Source organism: Mesoplodon mirus (assembly GCF_964341445.2).
Source record: "Mesoplodon mirus genome assembly, chromosome: X".
NCBI lineage: Eukaryota > Metazoa > Chordata > Mammalia > Artiodactyla > Ziphiidae > Mesoplodon > Mesoplodon mirus.
The window spans coordinates 33937584-33961506 of record NC_138981.1 but is presented as its reverse complement, the minus strand read 5'-3'; the positions used below and the strand labels follow the sequence as shown (position 1 = coordinate 33961506).

The 23923-nt window shown below is 38.6% G+C and overlaps 1 protein-coding gene and 1 long non-coding RNA gene across 2 annotated transcripts in view; both read right to left on the bottom strand.

Annotated features, from left to right (window-relative positions):
* Positions 1-1587: 1587 nt before the first annotated feature.
* LOC309796436 overlaps positions 1588-23923 on the bottom strand; it is a 144379-nt gene continuing 122043 nt past the window's right edge. The window contains exon 3 of the long non-coding RNA XR_014292457.1: positions 1588-1712. This is a non-coding gene — a long non-coding RNA (uncharacterized lncRNA). The remainder of the gene's footprint in view (positions 1713-23923) is intronic.
* On the bottom strand, positions 1746-2698 carry LOC309796558 (small integral membrane protein 12-like). Its single transcript, XM_082609797.1, has one exon. It carries the CDS (start codon positions 2680-2682, stop codon positions 2404-2406), a length of 279 nt encoding a protein of 92 aa, XP_082465923.1. The 5' UTR covers positions 2683-2698; the 3' UTR covers positions 1746-2403.

The window sequence follows — 23923 nt, the reverse complement described above, 5'->3', positions numbered from 1 at the left end:
TAATGTTTGCCACAGTTGTTAGATTGCTTAAAAACAAAGCATATCTCTCAGATTTCATTAGAAGCCAAGGGGCAGCTTGACAGGTGGCATATTGGCCGCCACTGGGTCAAATTAACCCTATGGGTATGTTAGCATGCTTAGAATTTTTAAAAAAATAAATTGTCAACATTTAAAAATCAGAAGTTCAATCTGGTATCTCTGGGCAAGCAGCACAAATTGGAAGAAGCTGCATAGCCACTGCCCCCTTTAGGCAGGCCTGTGCTTTCTAGTACCTGGCCTGGCCGCTCATTTAAGCCACCTGACTGGCCCCTGTAGGCAAGAAAGTTTGCCCAGTTTAGCCCAGTGAAGGGATCCCAGGCTTGGTCGTCCTCAGGACTGCCACAGGAGGGCAGCACTGGTCTGCCCATGAGGCCTGAGTCAGCCTGAGCCTGTAACCAAGCTAAGCTTATTAGCACATCCTATCAGAACCAGAAACCTCATCCTCACTTCAGCAGCAGACCCTGCTTCCCCACGCTCCCCGTCGGATTTATGCCCTGAGAAGCAACAGCAGCTCATCTCAACATTTCCAGCAGGCCTCGGCGACTGAGGGGAAGCCACCGACTCGACTTGCCCCCTCCTTCTCTGGCTACCACTTTCCACGTCCCCCCCACTCCTCCCACTCCACAGCCGGCATCTCTACCTGTTCAGGAATTCTACCTTCACCCACCTGTTAACACCACTGGGCCTCAGATCCTGAGGTAAGAGGCAGGGCAAACAGCCTCCCCCTTTTAAGGCAGGTTCATTCTTCATCAAATACTCATTACTTGCCTTTGCTCACTCAGGTTAAAGGTAAGTTGACTACGTGAGGCAACAGGTCTGCTCTCTGCTCTCACCCCTTCCAACCTCACCGACAACATCTTTAGTGGCAGCATTTAGTATAAGCTCCTATTGCCCTTCAGGAAAGACATTTAGTGTTATGCATTGAGGCCCTTAAAACCGTTCGTCCCATTTCGTCCATAATGCCATTTACTGTTCCTACCATTTAGTCCAAAAATGCAGGAAAATCCTTATATAAGATACTCTTTGCAATATTTCTCCTAGTGAACAACCAGAAACAACCCAAATGTCCAGCAATAGGGAAGCTGTTAATAACAAACTATGCTATATTCCCACTTGATGGGCAATTATACAGCTAATGAAAACAATTAGGATTATGAAGACCATGTGATAAGATAGGAAAGTGATTATGATATGAAACACTATGTAAAAAAAAGAATATAAAATTAAATGTACAGTAATAAATATCTAAAAAAACTAGTCCAAGAATTACTGAAAGATACCAAAATGTTAACATTTTATCTGTACTAGAGCCCTCAGAGTGTGGGTAACCTTTTTTAAACCCCTACCAAATTTAACGTACATATACTACTTTTATAGGGAAAAGTATGTGTACACATGTGTATCACGTGTGTATCAAGTTGGAAATTTTGATAGCAATTGTTAAGCTCCCTGGTCTACTCTTAATGTAGACTTTGAAAGTATATAAGCCTCATGTTATCGTGATAAAAAGGCCCTTGGGAACCTGTGCCTCCAGGACTCACCGCCTCCAGGATCCAGTGCAGCCACGCTAGTAAAACAAAGCTTCCAGGGCCCCAAAGTCCTTAGTTAAAGGCCAATTTTATCCTATCTGGAGATGACTGCTTTGCATAACTCCTAGGAGACCGCAGCACCACCTGGAAGATAGGATTAGATCAAAATGGTTCTCAGACGCCACTTTAATCAAGTTTTGCACTACACAGTAACGGGGTGGGGGTGAAAGACGGTGATTGTTTTCAAGCAAATTCACCTGCCCCAAGGTGAACAGCCTGGGCTCCCAAGAACAGAAAACTGCTTTCCTTCCCAGGGGAATCTCCTTCCTGAGCTGACAGGACAGGATTTCAGGGAGAATGAGCACAAAGGACAAAGCAAGCTAGTTAAGGGAGCCAGGGAGATTTCTGAACTCTTCCCAGTGCAAACTAGAACTAGGCATGTAGGTACCCCTCCTAAAGGCATCACCCCAATCCCAGCCACTCCCACCTGAGGCCAAACTGCCTCCCCACAGGGACTGACGGCCAATGTTCACTTCATCACTCTCCTCCCAGTGGCGCACCTAGCAGCGCAGAAGCCTGAGCAGCTGTGGCCACCATCCAGCAGAGGCAGCCTTCAGGCCAGAACCCTCATGGGCCTTCCTCTTCACTGGCCCCTCAGCTACTAATGTGTCTGCCTGGCCATAGCAGAGCAGCCAGTATGTGTGTGGCTGTGTGGGGCGGGAGGGGCCAGAAGAAGCAATAAAGCAAATCAGATGTGGGTTCTGGTTGCCGGGTCGACATGGCGGCAGGGCCAGTCTTGGCCCCCAGAAGGACCCATAGGGCCCTGTGTCCTCCATTAATTCTTCTCCGGGCGGTTTCTGTTCAGGACAGCTTTAGGGGCAAATTCCAGCTTGTCCTTAAGGCTCACGACCTGGGTGTGGTCCTTGCCTAGCCGCTCATCCAGCTTGCGGTCCTCCCGGCTCTCCGAGATGCTCTTCTCCTCCTCCACAGGCTGGGGATCCTTCCCCGGGATAAACCATTCCAGGTGGTAGCCCACAGCCCCAACCACGAAGGGCACGGGAAAGGTGACATAGGGAGCATAGGTACGCACCACGGTCCAAAGCACAGGCCACATGACATCTGCGCCGCAGCTCACACCCCGCTGTCTGGCCCCCACCCTCCGCCTGCGCTCCCACTCCTGGAGCACCGAAGCCGCCGGTCCCAGCGGCCCTCAGGGCCTCGCCCCAGACCCCGCCCACTGGCACCCGCGATCTTGGCTATTGTAAATAATGCTGCTGTGAACATGGAGGTACAGATATCTTTTCCAGTTAGTGTTTTTGTTTCTTTTGGATATACTCCCAGAGGTGGAATTGCCGGATCATATGATAGTGCTCCTTTTTTTTTTTTTTTTTTGGTACGCGGGCCTCTCACTGTTGTGGCCTCTCCCGTTGTGGAGCACAGGCTCCGGACGCGCAGGCTCAGCGGCCATGGCTCACGGGCCCAGCCTCTCCGCGGCATGTGGGATCTTCCTGGACCGGGGCACGAACCCGTGTCCCCTGCATCGGCAGGTGGACTCTCAACCACTGTGCCACCAGGGAAGCCCTGATAGTGCTCTTTTTAATTTACATTTTTCTCTCTCAAAATGAATTAGTGTTTTGGAAATATCAGATAACATGATGAGGGATTATCACTTTTTGATTCTTCAGTTCATTCAACAAGTATTTCCTGATCACATAGCCAAGCATTGTGCTAGATGCCGGTCTGGAACGTCAGAAAAAACAAAAAAAAAACAAAAAAACGAGACAGATACCTTACCTTCATGGAAGTTAAGGTTTAGTTGGAGAGAAATTCAATAAGGAAATAAATACATAAATATAGAATCATAAATTGCAATACATGTTTTGAAAGAATATACAAAGATGCAATGGAAGAGGATATCAGGAAAAAATGGTTATATTTGGGGGCTAAGAAAAATGCCAATTTGAGAAAGTGACAACAGGTTGAGATCAGAAAGATGAGAAGGAGTTAATCTGGGGCAGAGTGAAACATATGGAACCTTCCAGAAAGAAAAAAAAGCAATTTGATAATAAGAGCAATTCAGAGGTATTATCCAAATATTTTGCATTACAGGGCATTAGAATTGTTTTAAATAATGGAAATCAATAGTTTTTTCAAGAATTTGTCAACATTTTTTTATTATTAAACCATCATATTAATTAAAGTATTCTTAATAAAATCAAGAATCAGGCCTTTTTATTGTAATGAATTGATTGCATCATTTGCTCAATTTTGAGTTAGCATTTAATATTGAAATCTTTTTTTAATATTTATTTTTATTTATTTATTATTTTAGTCTGTGTTGGGTCTTCGTTGCTGCGCGCAGGCTTTCTCTAGTTGACGCGAGCGGGGGCTACTCCTCATTGTGGTGCGCGGGCTTCTCATTGCAGTGGCTTCTCTTGTTGCAGACATGGGCTCTACAGCAGGCGGGCTTCAGTAGATGCAGCATGTGGGTGCAGTAGTTGTGGTTCATGGGCTCTACAGCGCAGGCTCAGTAGCTGTGGCGCACGGGCCTAGTTGCTCCGCAGCATGTGGGTCTTCCCAGACCAGGGCTCAAACCCATGTCTCCTGCATTGGCAGGTGGATTCTTAACCACTGCACCACCAGGGAAGCCCTTGAAATCTTCTCTTCTAATTATTTCCTTGTCATTAGATTAGTAGAATGTCTTCCTAGCTACTCATTCAAAAAATTTTACAGACTTTTATAGTGTTAAGTGACCACTTATTTAAACTGATTTACAGTACAGAGTCCATCTGTTAGAAATTTTTAAATTATATCAGATTACCTAGAAAAAAAGAAAATAGGCATTCCAGGCTGGAACCAAGCTGTTCTTTGTAGAGAATCCTTTTGTTTTTTTCAAAGAGTTTTTCCTTAGCTAAAATTTTCTTAAAATTATTTTTTTCTAGTATCAGGACACTAAAGCCAAGTCTACTTTTGATGTAGGGTGGAGGAGGTGGCATTTGGCCTTGCACAGCACTTTGTTAACCAGTTTTCTTCGAGCGGCATTTTCTTTTGTTCTGAGGTGGCAGATTTGTAGCAGAGTGGCATCCAGAAATCATTGTAATTGCAGCAGTATTTCATGCAATTGCTGAAGAGTACTCTCTGTTCAAGGATTTCAAAACACTTTTCTAATGGTAAATTACCTTCACAGTATTCTTTTTTGTAAACTGCAAAAAAACTGAAGCACAGAGAGCCATAGTTTATCAAGGTCTAGTGCTGATTTTCTTAGGCAACATATTTGTTAGACATCTTCTGAATGCTGAACGCTTTGCTGGATGCAGTGAAGAGTTTCAAGGGAAATAAAAGATAAGTTTCCTGAAGTCAGTTGTTTGCCTTAATGAGAGAGATACAAGAACCAAAGAAAATTATGCATATGTAGAAAACATTTATAGAGCCAATTATAGATGTCCCCATTAAGTGCTTAAGTGTTTAGACTGGTGAAAAGGCTGGATAAAGAGGTTTCATTGTATAATTAGGATCATTGGCCTTGAGAAAGTTTTTAATGAGTGAGGCAGATGATTTGACACTGCAAAATGGGGACGACATTCTAGGCAAATTAAGTGGCATATTCAGTGATATAGAGGCCAAAGAGAGGAAAGTTTATACGGGGGTTGGCTTGCAGTACTGCCAAATACAGTAAGAGCTGGATGGTCCCAAATCAAGTAGAATAAGAGGCCCTTTGGTTAAGGGAAGAGTTTCTGGCAACAGGAATACCTGGAGTAATTTTAAGTGAAAAGCTCAAAATGACATCAAGGTAAAGTCCTCACTACATTATATGTCAAAAATTGGACAATAGAAGGGGAAGGAGAAATATAGAGGAAGGGCCATCAGCAAGAATTCTCTGGAGACACTTTATGCATTGGGTAGCAATGGGAATGGAGAATCAAATCTTTAGAGAAAAATCTTAGAATCATAGTCATTAAAGAAATCTTGGAGATCATTCAATTCACTCTTTATCAAATTCTAACTGGAAATGAAATACAGGTTTAGGTACTGTTGTATTAATTCCGAGATACTTCTAAGAAACAGATGGAAACAGAAACATAAAATGTTACTGTGTAGGTTCAACTGATTATATTTTAATAGAACTAGAAATTTTACTATGACATAATTCCCTCTGTCTCTGTTCAGCTCACCAAGTCCCTCTCTCTTGTCTCATTATATACTCATGGATCACCTGAATGACATTAAAAGCACTGGTCTGAAGCAAAAATCCTTAGAATTCAAACAAAAAAACAAGAATTCCCATGACAAACTATTTTTATACTTGTCATTACTACAGTTTGATCTTATGTACAAATTATTCACACATTTACTAACTCAAACAATTCTCATACATACCCTATCATAGTACATCATGGTGTATTAGCAATAGCCTTGGGTAGTAGATTGAGTAAAACAGCGACAGGCTATGGATTTTCTTAAAAAAACTTCCTTGGCAACAAAATTATTTTATGTTTAACAACTCTAGCAATAAATATTATTATCAGCAGTATTGGTGTACGCTATTATCAATTAGTGATAATAATTCCTATACTTTTTTCATAAAATATATGCAGTTGAGGACTAGTGCTTTATATAAAGTTGTCTAAGTTTTACTTTCCTGTATCAAACTTTTGATGGGGCCTGAACAGCAGAGAATTTGAGATTGTACTTCTTTTTTTTTTTTTGCGGTACATGGGCCTCTCACTGCTGTGACCTCTCCCGTTGCGGAGCACAGGCTCCGGACGCGCAGGCCCAGCGGCCATGGCTCACAGGCCCAGCCGCTCCGCGGCATGTGGGATCCTCCCAGACCAGGGCACGAACCCGCGCCCCCTGCATCGGCAGGCGGACCCTCAACCACTGCGCCACCAGGGAAGCCCCGAGATTGTACTTCTTGATGGGAGCTTCTATTGAAGAATTTTATGCCAGGTGTAGGGTTGACATTCTATTATGAAAATTGAGATCCCCTGATAACATTACTACCTGCATGAAAAACTCCCTTACTTCTGCATAGGAGTGGGCCATATATACTCAGAGGTAGAGAAGTTACCAAGCTTAATGTATCCACATGTATCAGATGGTGAGATGAGTTGACCAAGGTCATTTTATTAATATGTGGTAAGATCATACATCTGTCAAAGGAGTTCTGATGTCAGGATCAGACTGTCTTCTCCACCATCACAGCAACATAGAGACAGCTATGTTACGAGAGAGAATTTCTACTATCACATTCTTTGTTAGAGTATTTACCCAACAGTCAGAATGAAAAGTACACAAAGTCTTCAGCATTGGAAAAGCTATGACAAAGTTTCCTAATTAAAATATCTGTGCGAACAATTTATTAACTAAAATATGCATTTTATTCTGTTTGCACACATATTCTTCTCACCTCGAATCAAGGAGATATTTGAAGATAAAATGGTAAACTCTTGGGATTATTATCCGAATTAAAATATACATAATTTTGAAGAGGACATTTTCATGAAAAATATCTCTAGGTATTAACATAATTCATGTAGATGCATTTATTATGCTTCATGTATGTATATAAACATTGTAAGAGCATTAGTGTAAACCAACAATTGGGCATGATGGTGTATAAGGCACAGCTTGAAGAAAAGTAGGGGCCTCTTTTTTTATCCTTTGTGCCTTCTAGAACAGTATTACCCAATAAAAATATAATTTAATATGTAATTTTTTTTTTTTTTGCGGTACGTGGGCCTCTCACTGTTGTGGCCTCTCCCGTTGCGGAGCACATGCTCCGGACGCGCAGGCCCAGCGGCCATGGCTCACGGGCCCAGCCTCTCCGCGGCATGTGGGATCTTCCTGGACTGGGGCATGAACCCGTGTCCCCTGCATCGGCAGGCGGACTCTCAACCACTGCACCACCAGGGAAGCCCTTAATATGTAATTTTAAATTTTCTAGTAGCTACAATTAAAAAGTAAAAATTAACAAGTGAAATTAATTTCAAAAAACACTTTACCCCAACATAACCAAAATATTATAATTTCAATATAACACTGCTATAATTTCACTATAATATTAATATATATTAATAATATAATCCAATATGATGTTGATTACATTAAAATTATTCAGCAGATGGTTTACATTCCTATTTCATACTAAGTCTTTGAAATTCAGTGTGTATTTGGACTTATGATACATCTCAATTTAGTCATGTTTCAAATGCTAAGAATTAAAAGATAAACTGAGGCATATTAAAAATTTTAAGAGTTTATTTAAGCAAAATTCAATCCAAATTGGGCAGCAGCTAGTACAGCAGAAAGGAGCTCAGAGGAGCTATACAAAATGAAAAACTTTTATAGACAGAAGGGAGCAAAAATAGGGAAGCTACATGAGGAAAAAAAGCAGGTCAGTTATTGCAAGGTTACTTTCCTTTAGGGGATGGCAGGTGTCTATGAGGCAGATTACCTAACTAGTGCTGATCAGGCTATTCCTGATTGACTGGTTTAAGATTCCATTTCTGGGAAAGCTGAAATTGTAATTAAGTTGTCTGGGTTTGGTTTTATGGGGCTTAGCATAAGTGACTCCATTTTGGGCCTGTTGTCTCAATTTTAACAGAGCATATGGCTATAGTATTGGATAGCACATCCTCAGAATTTATGATCTTTACCAACAATTTAAAAAAGGTAAAACAATCCCTGAATGTGTGTGTTTGTTTATTTTTTGAGGAGTCACAGTTTATTGGCTCTAGTTTCTCTACCAACGTCCACATGCAAAAAATCAAAGTGATTTTTCTACTGTTCCAACTTGAACATGTAACTACCTTTTTTGAGGGCTATACAAGTTTCTGGGTAACAATTTCGAGTGGGAACAATGGTTCTTTGAGAGCTTAGTACTAACACCAGTAAATATAATTCCTTTCAATCATCTGGAGGGATAATAACAAAAATTAATATTCTGTAAAGATATGTACAGCTTAATATCCCTTAAAGGTAGGTATTGTGTTCAAATTAGGAAACTGTGGTTCACATATACTGTGCAACTACTGTTACCCAGGCTTTCTGACTGTGATTTCTATGCTTTGAGTTCTATGTTGTTTTTATTAGAGGGAGAAAAAAATAGTGTAAAAAACACATTTGCTTCATTTATTTGTCTATCAAATGTTTATAGAGTATCAAATTGGCTATTTTAGGGATAACATGAATTTATCTGAGCATACAATAGAATTTTTAAGGAAAACAAATGTTTAGAAAGGGAGAGAAAACTTCATGGAACTATAAGTGATATAATATTGGGATATTAATTTTTTAAAGCAAAGTATTTTGAAAATTTACTTTAACTTTTCTTTGGATCCTATGCTGTAATTTTTTAACTTGTAATTTTTAATTAGAAATGACTTCTCCAGTGACCTCTAAAGTCATTGTTAAACTCAGTGTTAATATGGCTTCATATAGCTTTGTTTAATTTTATAACAATAATAGACATAATATTTTTAGTGCAAAAATGATTAAGTTCTTTTTTAGGAAAAAGATCCCCTCTCAAGAGGCTTAATTAGTTGAAGTGAATATTAAGCAAGCAGAAATTTTCAGAAGAACCTTCTCCTTTTAAAAACAAGATTATTATGGAATATGGTTTATTCAGCCTTTCAGTGTCCTCCTTGATTGGAATTTTCATAGCAGAATGAATAAAGGGAAATCAGTTATACCTTTACTTTGTCTCTTTAACTTGCTTTTTTTTTTTTTTTTTTTTTGCTGTACGCGGGCCTCTCACTGCTGTGGCCTCTCCCGTTGCGGAGCACAGGCTCCGGACACACAGGCTCCGCGGCCATGGCTCGCGGGCCCAGCCGCTCCGCGGCATGTGGGATCTTCCGGGATCGGGGCACGAACCCGTGTCCCCTGCATCGGCAGGCGGACTCTCAACCACTGCGCCACCAGGGAAGCCCTAACTTGCTTTTAAAATAGTCATTATTCTAAGCCTTTACCTGTTTCCTCAGAATTACTCCCATTATTCCCATCTCGGCAAGAGATACAGCTGTGCACTGAAGTTCACCACCCTGGTCCTATATCCAGGAGGTTCACACTTATGCTGCCATGATTATTGTTTATTGGTGATATCTGTTCTGATTGGTAGCACCCATGGACTGATCATTAAATATTTTGAATTGGACCCTAGTCCTGACCATCTACATCCAATCAAATCAGTCTTGCCTCCTTCCAACTCACCTTCCATGTAGCATTCATTATATTGCTTCAAAATAATCCATCTAATGATGAGGGTCTCCTCCTTAAGACATTGCAATGACTTTGCATTGTTCTTGGGATAAACATCAAACTCTTTAATATATGCTAAAAGCCCCTGCCCATCTCACCAACATAAAATCTTGTGATCATTCCCCCTTGTCTCCAACTCTAGCCACAGCACCTTTATGGAGCTTTTCCTAGAAACGAATGTTCTTCTTAACTCTGCTCTAATTTTCCCTGCTCCCTACTACTGTTTTTGTCTATTATTCATCCTTTAGAGGTCGGTTCCTCAAAGAGGCCGTTCCTAACTCTCCAGCTTATTCAGCATCCCCTGTTGTGTGCCCTCATACCAGCCTGCACTTTTCCTTTGTAATTTATCACTGCTCTAGTTAAATAATTCCAATTATAATTAAACTAATCATTATATTTAATGTTTCCCTTGCTAGTACGTAAGTGCCACTAACACAGGGTCATTACTGTCCAGTTGATTTGCTCTATTCTGAGTGTCTATCACAACACCTTGCACAGAGCAGAATTCAATAAATATTTATTGACTAAACAAATGAATAAATGAAATATGATAATATATTTAAAATAACACAATTATAATTTATATGTCCACATAACCATGGTTATGTAACAATATTTATCATCATGCATCAAAGAGCAATTACATGTAATTAGCAAAGTGATAAAATGGCAGAAAATAAATGTGAAATACCAAAAGCAGTTTTGCCACAGATGAAAATTCCAATCTGCTCTTCTAACAGCTTAGAATTCTTTGTTAAAACTTTTAAACAATGTGGAGTAGCAGGAAGATCCCTGGCCTGGGAATATAGGAATCTGGGTTTTAATCTGGCTGTTGTACAAAAAACCTGCATGATCAAGAAGTCACATTCATTTCTATTAAAATGAATTCAACTTAAAAAAAAAAATCCTAGCACAGGATTTCCTTAACTGTGTTCCCTGGAACTGTAGCTGGGTAATTTAATTCAATATGTGTCTAGAGTCTACTACCTCTCAAATGTTTCTTGTCTTTAAGAAAATAATAACAAAAATTATACTAGTTTAATTGCTGCAAAAACCTTACATCTATTTAAAAATGTATAAGGTATTAAAATTTCTACTGAAAAGGTTTATAACTTGCAAAGTTTGATACATGTCTGTTCATATTTTAAAATAGTATCCCAATCTTTTCTGATTACTTGATTTTTTTTTCAATTTTCTAAATTTCAACATCTTTTGAATGTCCTTGTTTTAAAATCTGCCCTTCTACGCCACAAGATTGAATATACATGGTATAGTCCTTTAATTAAAGATTATGAGAAATGGAGGCAATTTCTTTGAACAAGCAGAAATTCTTTCACATAGAAAGTTAAGTCATTATGCTGGTTAATCTACTCTTTAAGTACATGTAAGAGAAAAATGCTTTATAAAGGAATGTTCATGATGAGGGGCAGGAAATTTCCCCCTCTGACCCCTTGAGTTCTCGTAGCTGGACTGATAATAAAATTGATACAAGACAGATTAACAGGAGAAAAAGAAACAAGTTTTAATTCAAACTCATGGAGGTCTCATAGAAATAGGACCTAAGAAGCGGCCAAAGTAGACAGCTTTTATACTTATCAAACAAAGAAACAAAAATTTTATGAGGAATTGACAGGACAAAGAAACTTAGGTTTTGGGTGTTCAATTAGTGAAGAATCTAAACAGAGTGTGAGCTTGGGGTAGTCAATTAAAGAAGTAGCAAGGTTTGTTTATACAGGATTCTTGGCCTGAATTCCCTGTCTCTGGCAATAAGGGTGTCCTTCTACCTCCAGATGCAGGGAGTGCACCTTTCACATGGGAGATTTTTTTCCTGCTTTCAGGGAGACAAAGGAGAATCAGCATGCCCCTTCTGCACTGGCCGTTTCTTAAGTAACTTTAATTCAAAATAATCAATATGTCATTGCAGCATATTTTGGGGCAGCCCACCCTGAGCCCCAACATTCTCTATCATTGAACCTAAAAGAGTCCATATGAAGATGAAATACACTTTCTTAAGTCACCACGTACAGTCACTATTATTTTACCTGTATTAAAAAAAATTGGTCTAACAGTCATAAACATAAGTTAACAATAAAAGGCCACTCATCAAATGGAAGAATAAAAGCCCACTCATCAAAGTGAGCCAAGATACTAGCCAAATATTCAAACATATTAAACTTTTCACAGAAATTCAAAAGACTGTACTTAGTGTATTTCCTGTGTGAGACCCATTTCTCTTAAATGGGATGGGGGCAGGATACCTTAGACAACAAGATAAACTGTTTTTGCATATGGAATTTTCTTTATAAATTTTATTTTTCATGGTGTTTGCTCAAGATGCTTCTGCATTTCTGGAATGATATAGTTAACATAAGGGAGACGTTCCAAGAATGAATTTATATGTATTTTGGCCATCTCATAAAATGATGGATAACAAAATGTCATTCTCATTTACTTACTGAGTCTAACAAATACATTAAACTAAAGGGTCTATTTTTTTAGAATTAAAAATATTGTTGGTTAGGAAACTAACATTGCCTAAATTAGTTTTGATGTGAAAACGTTTTGGCAGATGGATATTTATTATAAAAGTTATTAGTATAATAACATAGTTTAAAAGTGTGATTTAGATACGTTTATATATTCAAACTTGGAAGAAAATAATATTCAAACCATAATTAAATTTAGAAATTATTTTTATAATATTATAGTTAAGTTTGACTTTTTTTTTTTAGCCGCATAGAGATTCATTAGGGTTAGTTAGAAGGTATAAACTTTTTTTTCTAATTGTAGAAAACACATTACATATTTACCATTGTCAAGAGTTTAGCTAAGCTACGCCATGGTATTGCTGCTTCAGCATCCATTTTGTTTGGTCAAGCGGCCTACAATGGCCTTAAGCTGGCACTAGCCCCTCATGCAAGGACATGCCCTATGTAGCAGCTAGAAGAGTCACAAGTAAATATAAGTTTCTGATATGACTTCCCCAACAACCACTGTGATTGACAGTCTCCCCAGCCTTCTGGCACCTATATGCCTTATGCATCCCTAAGATAAGAGCCCTGTGGGTTTTACCAAAACCCTGCTCTTTTGGTTTGAATTGACTAGTCCAGCCTTAGCCAAGAAACCTCAGAGCACTCCACCCATGGACCTTAATAAAAGCATATGCTCCAGGTCCTGCCTCTCTCTGTCTGCACTCTGTCTTGACTTCCCTGTGTGGGCCCTAGAGGTTGCCAGGTATTGTGAATAGTGAATTTCTCTATTTCAATTCCTCCTGTGGTCTATTACTGAACTACAGCTCACCATCTGGTACCCTATGCTCCACATAATAAGTGCTAATTTGACAAAATCACAACAACCATCTTAAACATTTTCAAGTGTACAGTTCAGTAGTGTTAAGTATATTCACACTGTTGTGCAACAGATCTCTAGAATTTTTCATCTTATAAAACTGAAGCTCTATACCCATTAAACACTAATTCTCCTTTTCTCCCAGCCCTTGGCACCCACCCACCTATCTACTTTCTGTTTCTATGATTTTGACTTTTAGATACGTCACATGAGTGGAATCATATAGTCTATGTCCTTTCATGACTGGCTTATTACTTCACTTAGCATAATGTCCTCATGGTTCACTCATGTCGTAGCATGTAACATTATTTTCATCTTTTTAAAATGCTGCATAATATTTCATTGTATGTTTATACCACATTTTCTTTATCCATTTGTTCCTTGATGGACATTTGGGTTACTTTCACCTCTTGGCCGTTGTGAATAATGCTGCAGAAAACATGGGTGTGTAAATATCTTTTCGACATCCTCCTACAAATTCTTTTGGATATGTACCCAGAAGTAGGATTGCTGGATCATATGGTAATTCTAGTTTTAATTTTTTGAGGAAACTCCTTAATTTCTTCCATAATGGCTGCACCATTTTACATTCCCAGGAACAGCGCACACGGGTTCCAATTTCTCCACATCCTTGCCAATACTTGTTATTGTCTCTTCCTTTGATAGTGGCTATCCTAATGGGTATGAGGTGATATTCACTGCAGTTTTGATTTGCTTTTCTCATACGATTAGTCATGTTGAGCATCTTTTTATATGCTCTTTAGTCATTTACATATCATCTTTGGAGAAATGTCTATTAAAGTCATTTGTCAATTTTTTAATTGGGTTATTTAAGTTTCTGTTGAGTTGTAGGAGTTCCTTACATACTCTGGTTATTAACCCCTTATCAGATTATGATTTGCAAATATGTTCTCCCATTACACAGGGAGCCTTTTCATTTTATCAGTTGTTCCTTTGATGCAATTCGTTTTTAAGTTCAATGTAGTCTTATTTGTCTATTTTTACTTTGGTTGCCTATGCTTTTGATGTCATAGCCAAGAAATCCTTGCCAAATCCAATATTGTGAAGCTTCTTCCTTATGCTTTTTTTCTACAAATTTAACAGTTTGGGGTCTTATGTTTAGATTTTTAATTCACTTTGAGTTAATTTTTGCATATGATGTAAAATTTTGAGTTAATTTTTGTATATGGTGTAAGATAAGGGTCTATCTTCATTCTTTTGCATGTGGATATCCATTTTTCCTAACACCATTTGTCCTTCCCCATTGTACAGCACCCCTGTTGAAGATCATTTAACCACATGGCACAAGGGTTTATTTCTGAACTGTTTTGTTCCATTGGCCTATCTGTGCCAGTAGCACACCATCTTGATTACTGTTCTTTTGTAGTATGTTTCCAAAACAGGAAGTGTGAGGGCTCCGACTATCATCTTTTTCAAACTTGTTTTGGCTAGTGTGTGTCTGTGGTACTGCAGGCTCTCTGGTGCTAGTCTAAGGTGCAATGATCTTATTCCTCAGAAGCCCCCAACCTGTTGCATGTTCCTGTCAGCACTTAGGTTCAGGCAAGACTGAAACTAGTCCCTTAGGCAGGCACTCAAAAAGTAAGAATGTTGAATGTTGGATATATGTTCCACTCTTCTCTTTCCCTCTCCAGTGAGAAGCTGGGAATTGGGAATTTCTTCCCAATCATGTAGTGCTGTCCTGTGGTGAGGCACTAGAGAGAGTAAATGCCACAACTTTTCCTACTGGACTCAATATCGTTCTTCTTGTCTATGTGTCACCTGAGGTGCAGGAACTTCTTAACCGGTTACTGGATTTCTCCTAAAGGTGATTAGCATTGTTGTTAAATTGTCGTTTCCTTGGGGAGAGAGCTTCCTATTCTACCAAATGCTGACGTCACTGTAATTAGAAGCTTAAACTTTTAATGATAATGAAAAATTTTCTTTCTAGTGAGTCTCTTTCTTATTTAGAAACCCTAGAGAATTAGATTCCAGGGATTCCCAAGAGATTGCTGTGCTGGCAGCTCTAATCAATCAACACTGGCTATCTGAAGGGCTGCTGTGTGAAGGATTTTGAAGGGGTAACCAGACCTACTGATTAGAGTGATCAGTTAGTGATGTTCGCCATGGATGTGGCAAGGATGCCAAGGAACAGCTGTGACATAAGTGCCCCACAGCTGCTATCCCCATTTCCTACTCTTAAGATTCAGCCAACCATAGAATGTTATAAAACCTTTGTAACATGAGGGCATGCTCCTATTAAATAGGTTGCAGCTCACAGAGAAAAGAGTAAGTTTTAGTGGTTTTATTTTGTGTTCAAGGCTTATAAAAGTGATGATAAGACCTAAGTCAATTCTATATTCCAGTATTTTATTCCTCTTTTGACGAGGATTTTACAATATGCAGGTGTCAATCCATGAGTGAATCAAAAGGAGCATTATTTTTGAAGAAATAGACTACAGTAAAAGAGAATAGAAAATATCAGAGAACATCACATGTGGTAAGGGTAGGAACTATTTTGTGATACTTTTGGGGTGAAAACATTTTGAAAATCATTGGCATTTTCACTTCCGTGAAGAAGCTGTAGCATTCTCTTGAACTGACACTGCTTTTCTCTAATAAATATCTGAATATTAGACCAGAACAAATGCCTGGGCACAAATACATCATTTTAATTTTCTCATTTTCTCTCTTAAACCCTAGGCAAAGTTTCTAGGGCAATATATGGTTGATGGTGTTTGTTATTCTGGCATATTCCTTTGCTTTAGTTGTTGATTTGCTTGACCATTGAAATATTCCTTGGAGGCCTAATCCTATACCAGTTTTATAAAATATTCCATGTTGACGAGGAAATTAGTCATTGTCCAGTGTTTTGCCTTTTATAGTTTTATTTTTGCTTCTTTATAATTATAAGCATTGAATATTTTACTGTAGTTCTTTGAGTGCCCTTTTATCTTATGAACCCATGATTCTAACATCACCTATAACTATTGTAGAAAGCACTTTTCCATTGTTTTTACAATTAAAACTTATTTATAATAAATTATAATTGCTCAAGTTGAATTGTAAACTTGTGTATATTCTTGATTTCCATCTTTCCTCGCCAGATGTTATTCACTGCCCTAAATTTTGTCTCTAATCTCCTAAAACGTATTATTCGCCCACTTATATATTTGCAGAGGTAACCAAGCATATTTTCTGGGAGTTGGGCCTTCTGAAATACCTATGGACCAAGCTGTAATGGTCATTTTGAAGATGTGCTTTGTGGATATATCTTCTGTCACCACCTTATTATCAAAGTTGTCTTGTCACCTCTGTAATGTTATTTGATAAATGTCAAAATATCTCTTTGTTCTAAATTATATCCATTACCACTTCTGATTTATATCCAAAATGCCACTCTTCTTTATTTCTTAGGTTAAAATGTTATTTATGTACAACTGGTCTTTCTTAAAATTAAAATGATTTCTGCCTAATAATAGCCTTATGGAATACTGAATTAAATAATGCCTAAATTTCTATTTATGCCCCCCCTTTTTCCATTTCACTTTCTGAGAACAAAAAATAGAACCAAATGAAAATTATTATATGAGAAGGATGAGACTATTCAATTCCCTTAATGAAAATTAATTTCCACTTTAATTCTCCAGTAATCAGACAGTGCCCGTTTAGAGAGCAAGAAAAAAATTAAATAAAAAATGTTAGCAGGTGATCTTTTAGCATTTAATTTGTGAAAAATTTACTTGTGAAAAGACACACACACACATATATATGTGTGTGTGTGTATATACACGTGAGTAATTCAATTACTTTAATAAAATCAACTTTATGATATGTGTTTCAAAATTAATCTCTAAATTATTTACTGCTATTTTAAAGTCCACAAGTGACTCAGGTATGATTTGTACATTGAATTTAATTTTATTCCACGAAAACACCCTTTGTTAGTTTATAAGCTCTTTCAGAATAATAATAATTCATATCTATTCCCCTAGCACTGATCTGTCATATTATCAGAACCAAGTAATTACCACTTAAATGAACGAATAAATGACTTAATTTGCCAAGTTTTAAAGGCTAAAACTATGTTGTAATTTGAAGCAAAAAAAAAAAAAAAAACAAGGATATAACTTATTATAATGGGCACTCTTTGATAAATTGCCACTAGAAATATAGCCTTGTCTCATCTCCCATATTAGTTTCCTAGAGCTGCCACAAACTGGGTGGCTCAAAAGAACTGAAATTTATTGTCTCCCAATGAGGGGTCCTCATGGTGATGGAATGTGGAATGATGAAATGGTCTATATTTTGACTGTATCAGTGTCAGTTTCCTGGTTGTGATATTATACTAAAGTTTTGCAACATGTTACCATTGGGGGAGATTGGGTGAAGGGTATATAGGATCTTTCTGTATTATTTCTTACAACTGCATGGAAATCAACAATTATCTCAAAATAAAAATTTTAATTAAAAAAATTATTTTCTCCCAGTTCTGGAGGCCAACAGTCTGAAATCAAGGTGTCAGCAGGGTCACACTCCCTCAGAAGGCACTAAGGGAGAGTCTACTGCTTCTGGCTTCTGTTGGCTGCAGGCATTTCTTGGCTTGCATCTCCAGCACTCCAATCTGTCTCATGGTCACACTACCTCAACCTCTTTTCTCTCTGTTTTCCCTCCTATCTCAAATATCCCTCTGCCTTTCTCTAATAAGGACTCTTATAGTATTAAAGGCCTAGAGGAATAATTCAAGAAGATCTCCTTATCTTAAGACCTTAAATTAATTACATCTGTAAATATTCTTTTTCCAAATAAGGTAACATTCACAGGTTCCAGGAATTTGACACAGATATATCATTTGGGGAGGGGGCGGCTTTCAACTGCATCTCCCCAATGTGATTGTATGAACTTTGTGAGCAAAGACCAAATCTTGTATTTTCTTTATCAGCCTACATTAAGATACAGTTTTACCTAATACTTATCGACTGTCTACTCTGTTATCTTCATTGTGGCACATATTTTACACATACACACACAGAAAATTCCCACAGCACTCATAAGAGGTATGAATGCATCATCCCATTTTATAGATGATGGAACTGAGGCTTGTAGATCTTAATTTACTTGTCCAAATTTGTACAAATAAATAGTGATAGAGCTGGGATACCAGCACAGTTAAGATTTTAGTGTGTCACAGGCTCTCTCCACTAGAGCTGAACACGTGTTGATTAGAAACGGAGCCTTCCAGAAATATATGTCACTTGATAACATTCACATAAATGCATATACATGCATTCAATTCAAGAAACCAATTTTGATTTAATTACATTTCCTGTGTTAGTTCAGACAATACATTAAAATTCCTTAAGTTTAACAAGTGTTAATGCCAAGTTCACTATTTTTCTTAAATAAGAAATGATGAAGTAATCTCCTCACCATAAAATAAATGTTAAAAAATACATCACAGGGCTTCCCTGGTGGCGCAGTGGTTGAGAGTCCGCCTGCCAATGCAGGGGATATGGGTTCGTGCCCCGGTCCGGGAGGATCCCACATGCCGCGGAGCGGCTGGGCCCGTGAGCCATGGCCGCTGAGCCTGCGCGTCCGGAGCCTGTGCTCCACAACAGGAGAGGCCACAACAGTGAGAGGCCCGTGTACCGCAAAAAACAAACAAACAAACAAACAAAAAACATCACAATGAGCACCGTGTCACAGTGCATTTACCAACAGTGCACCTTAAACCATATAATTCTAACAATTTTGTACTTTTATATCAAAATTATTATGAAAACTACATGTAATGAGAAGATTATATACATGTATCTCCTCTAGTTTTGTTTTCAGCCTGATAAAGGTTTAGGATTGAGATATTTACTGGGATTGACTCCTGAAATACCACAACCAACCACAATACCAGAAGTAACTTGTGACCTTGGAGAATAGTTTCTTTTCATGCCATAAAAAAAAATAATAATGCAACAGAGCAATCAGCTAAGAGAGGTGAGACAGCAGTCCAAATCACATAAATCCAATCAGGAACTGAGATGCTTTGAAGTTTATACTGTTAATCTCAGAGGGGATTATTTCATGGTTCCAGTGGAAAGTCTGAAGTCTCTTCTAGGACTCATCCTCCATGATTGACCCTGAAATCATGCCTTCCCCTATGCCACAGACTTATGACTTAGCTGAAAGTTCCACTGAACTTTAGTCTTCCAGTTGCTACTTTCAGGATCAATAAAAACATGAAAAGGAAAAATGGCTTAAAATGTTGCTTTCATTTCTTTAATCATGTTTCTCGAAGAAATGTGAATAAAGGATTTTTCTTTATTTATTAGCCAATAAGACAATCAGTCTTCCCTGAGCAAGTGACTTTTTACTTTCTTTTTTTTTTTATTGTGGTGATAACACTTAAAATAATGTCTACCCTCTTGACACATTTTTAAGGGTACAATACACTATTGTTAACTATAGGCACAATGTGCTACGGCAGATTTCTAGAATTTACTCATCTTGAATAACTGAAACTGTATACACTTTGAACAACAACTTCCCATTTTCCCTTTCCCTCAGCCCCTGGCAACCACCATTCTACTCTCTGCATCTATGAATTTGACTATTTTAGATAACTCATATAAATGGAGTCAGGCAGTATTTGTCTTTCTGTCACTGGCTTATTTCGTTTAGCATAATGATTCAGCAATTCCACTTCTGGGTATATACCACAAAAGCTGGGGCACCAGAGGCATGTATAAGCTCCTTTCAGGGAGAAACTGGTGACTTGGACCAGGCTAGATAGAGAGGGCAGGGGAGGTGTGCATAGGCTTCCCCAGTCTCTGGGGAGTATCACAGTGAGCCAGTAGATGTATGCTAAATTAGAAGCCAAACCCTCAGGTAGCAGTTTTGATAGGGATAGAGCAGGATAATTAAATAGTCAGTTTAGAAATCACACTAGGGGATTAAAGACAGAAAGGGAATTTTAAGGGAGTTTGGGAGACTGTTGTAAGCTAATGACCACTCAAGAAAAAAAATCCAGTAACCTAGCAACAATCTATACTACCTTGAAGGAAGACCAGGTGCATCCAAGTGCCAGACACATTCAAGCCACAAACCCTGACAGTTAAAACACAAGACAATAGATATGGGGTGTGATTCTTGTTACATGAAGTCAGGGAGTTAATAGCCCTTGAAGAGTAGCATTTCTGCATGTAGCCAAGACAAAAATATAGGTGAAAGGAGAAAAAAATTAGGTGAAAGGGGACATTATACCAAATCCTGAGATGAATTACCATATTTTAGTATATCTTACCACCCTTCTGCTAATATACATATGATTTAAATAGTGACAAGACAGTCCTGGCTAAACCATATAGGGTCAAAGGAGGAACTAATGATGTAAGCCTTGACATTTACCCAAGAACAAGGAAGAAGGTGGTCTTCTCCCCCTCCCCATTTTTCTTTTGTTTATGAAGTCCTCTCTCTACACAATGGAGGAAAGACAGTCTTCAATAAATGGTGCTGGGAAAACTGGTCAGCTACATGTAAAAAAATGAAATTAGAACACTCGTTAACACCATACACAAAAATAAACTCAAAATGGATTAAAGACCTAAATGTAAGACCAGACACTATAAAACTCTTAGAGGAAAATATAGGAAGAACACTTTGACATAAATTGCAGCAATATCTTTTTCAAGCCGCCTCCTAGAGCAATGGAAATAAAAACAAAAATAAACAAATGGGACCTAATGAAACTCAAAAGCCTTTGCACAGCAAAGGAAACCATAGACAAAGTGAAAAGACAACCCACAGAATGGGAGAAAATATTTGCAAACAATGCCACCGACAAGGGATTTAGTCTCCAAAATTTACAAATAGTTCATGCAGCTCAATATAAAAAAAACAAACAATGCAATCAAAAAATGGGCAGAGGACCTAAATAGACATTTCTCCAAAGAAGACATACAGATGGCTAAGAAGCACATGAAAAGATGCTCAACACTGCTAATTATTAGAGAAATGCAAATCAAAACTACAATGAGATATCACCTCACGCCCATCAGAATGGCCATCATCAAAAAAATCTACAAACAATAAATGTTGGAGAGGGTGTAGAGAAATGGAAACCCTCCTACACTGTTGGTGGAAATGTAAATTGGTACAGCCACTATGAAGAACAGTATGGAGGCTCCTTAAGAAACTAAAAATACAGCTACCATATGATCCAGCAATCCTACTCCTGGGCATATATCCAGAGAAAAACATGGTTCGAAAGGATACATGCACCCCAATGTTCATTGCAGTGCTGTTTACAATAGCTAAGATATGGAAGCAACCTAAATGTCCACTGACAGAGGAATGGATAAAAAAGATGTGATACATATATACAATGGAATATTAGTCATTAAAAAGAGTGAAATAATGCCATTTGCAGTGACATGGATGAAACTGGAGATTCTCATATTAAGTGAAGTAAGTCAGACAATGAAAGACAAGTATCATGATATCCTTTTATGTGGAAACTAAAAAGAAATGATACAAATTAAGAAATGAACTTATTTACAAAACAGAAACAGACTCACAGATTTAGACAATGAACTTATGGTTACCAGAGGGGAAGGGTGGGGGGAAGGGATAGTTAGGGAGTTTGGGATTGACATGTACACATTGCTATATTTAAAATGGATAACCAACAAGGACCTACTACTGTATAGCACAGGGAACTCTGCTCATTGTTATGTGGCAGCCTGGATGGGAGGGGAATTTGGGGGAGAATGGATACATGTATATGTACGGCTGAGTCGCTTGCTGTGCACCTGAAACCATCATAACATTGTTAAGCAGCTATACTCCAGTATAAAATAAAAAGTTTTAAAAAAAGAATGAAATAATGCCATTTGCAGCAACATGGATGAACCTGGAGATTATCATACTAAGCAAAGTAAGTCAGAGAAAGACAAATATATGATATCGCTTATATGTGGAATCTAAAAAAAAGATACAAAAAATAAAGTCCTCTCAGTCTTCAGCACAGAGCTGTCCGTTTGTACCTCTCACTAGTGTCCTATGCTAATAAACTCACTCTTTGCCTGCCACTTTGCCTCATGCTGAATCCTTTCTGCAATTAGACAAAAAGTACCTGAGCTTCAGTGAGCCCTGACACCAGATGAGCAGTTTCCATTAAAAGACAGTGGGTTTCACATGCCGCAGAGCAACTAAGCCCATGCGCCACAACTACTGAGCCTGTGCTCTAGAGCCCGCGAGCCACAACTACTGAAGTCCGTGCGCCTAGAGACTGTGCTCCACAACAAGAGAAGCCACCACACTGAGAAGCCTGAGCACCGCAACAAAGGGTAGGCCCCGCTCATCACAACTAGAGAAAGCCCAGGAGCAGCAACAAAGACCCAATGCAGCCATAAGTAAATAAACATTAAAAAAAAACAAAAAAGACAGTGGGTTTGAGTCCCCTCCTAAGTCAGGATCCTGGGTTCAAGTCCCAATCTGAGGTGCAGGTGGGTTCAAGTCCCAGCCCCAAACTGAGTTTTGGCTGGGTTGAGTCCCGCCTTAGGAGTGAAGTTTCAGTTTAAGGTGTGCAAATAGGCCTCTTTCAGGGAAAGACTGTTCCCTCTCCCGAGCCCTGTAAGGATAGCTGATTAAGAACTCTTTCTTTGTTTGCCATAGTCCTATGGGACCGGTGAATGCAAGCCCCATTGGCTATCAGAGCCAGGTGATCTAGGGGTCCACCCTTTGGGCAGCAGGTACAAAAGCTGGGCTGCCAGATGTGTGCAAGCTCCTTCCAGAAAGATATTGGAGACTTGGGGCAGGTTCAAGGGAGAAGGCAGAGGTGGAGTTCGCTGTCTTCCCCGGTTTCTTGGGAGAATCACACTTAGTCTCTAGATGCATATTAAATTAGAAGTCTAAGCCTCAGGCAGTAGCTTTTAATGCATGTAAGTAGGCCTCTTTCAGGGAGACTGCTCCGAGCCTTGAGGTTAGAGCCCCAGCAAGTCCTCACGAGCCCTTCTAAGAACTGTTTCTTTGTTTGCTATAGCCTTGTGGGCCTCATGGACACAAGCCCTATGGGCTTTCAGAGCTAAGTGTTTTGGGGTCCTGTCCCTAAGATGGGAGTTTTAAAAATTGAGCCTCTCTAGATGTGGTGCCCAAAATTCTTCACTCCTTGGGGAGACACCTGGAGTTGGGAGTCTTCTGTCAATTGTATGGCACTATGCTGAGAAAGAGTTTTATGGTGAGTGTCTTAGGCTTTTTTCTCCATTTTGATGTGGGTGATGTGGGTATTTTCTCATTTACCAGATGTATAAGACTGAGTGAATGAGTGAGTGTGAGTGTGTGTGTGTGTGTGTGTGTGTGTGTGTGTGTGTGGTCACCTTGGAGCTTACATAAAATACTTTACAGTTATAACAATCTACTTTAAGTTGAAAAAAACAAGTTCAAGTTCAATCTTGTATACAAATTCTGCATTTAACTTCTCCCCCATCTATATTTTATCTTATTGTTGGCACCATTTACACTATTCATATTATCTTTTAATATATTTTTTTAGTTATAGTAATGTTTAATACTTTTGTGTTTTAACTTTAAATTTGAATTAAAACTCATTTACTGATAACAATTACAGTACTACAGTATTATGTATCTGTCTATATACTTACTTTTATCAGTGAGTTTTATACTCATTTATGCTATCATGTTGCTGTTTAGCGCCCTTTCCTTTTCAACCTGAAGAACCTTTAGCATTTCATTTAAGGTAG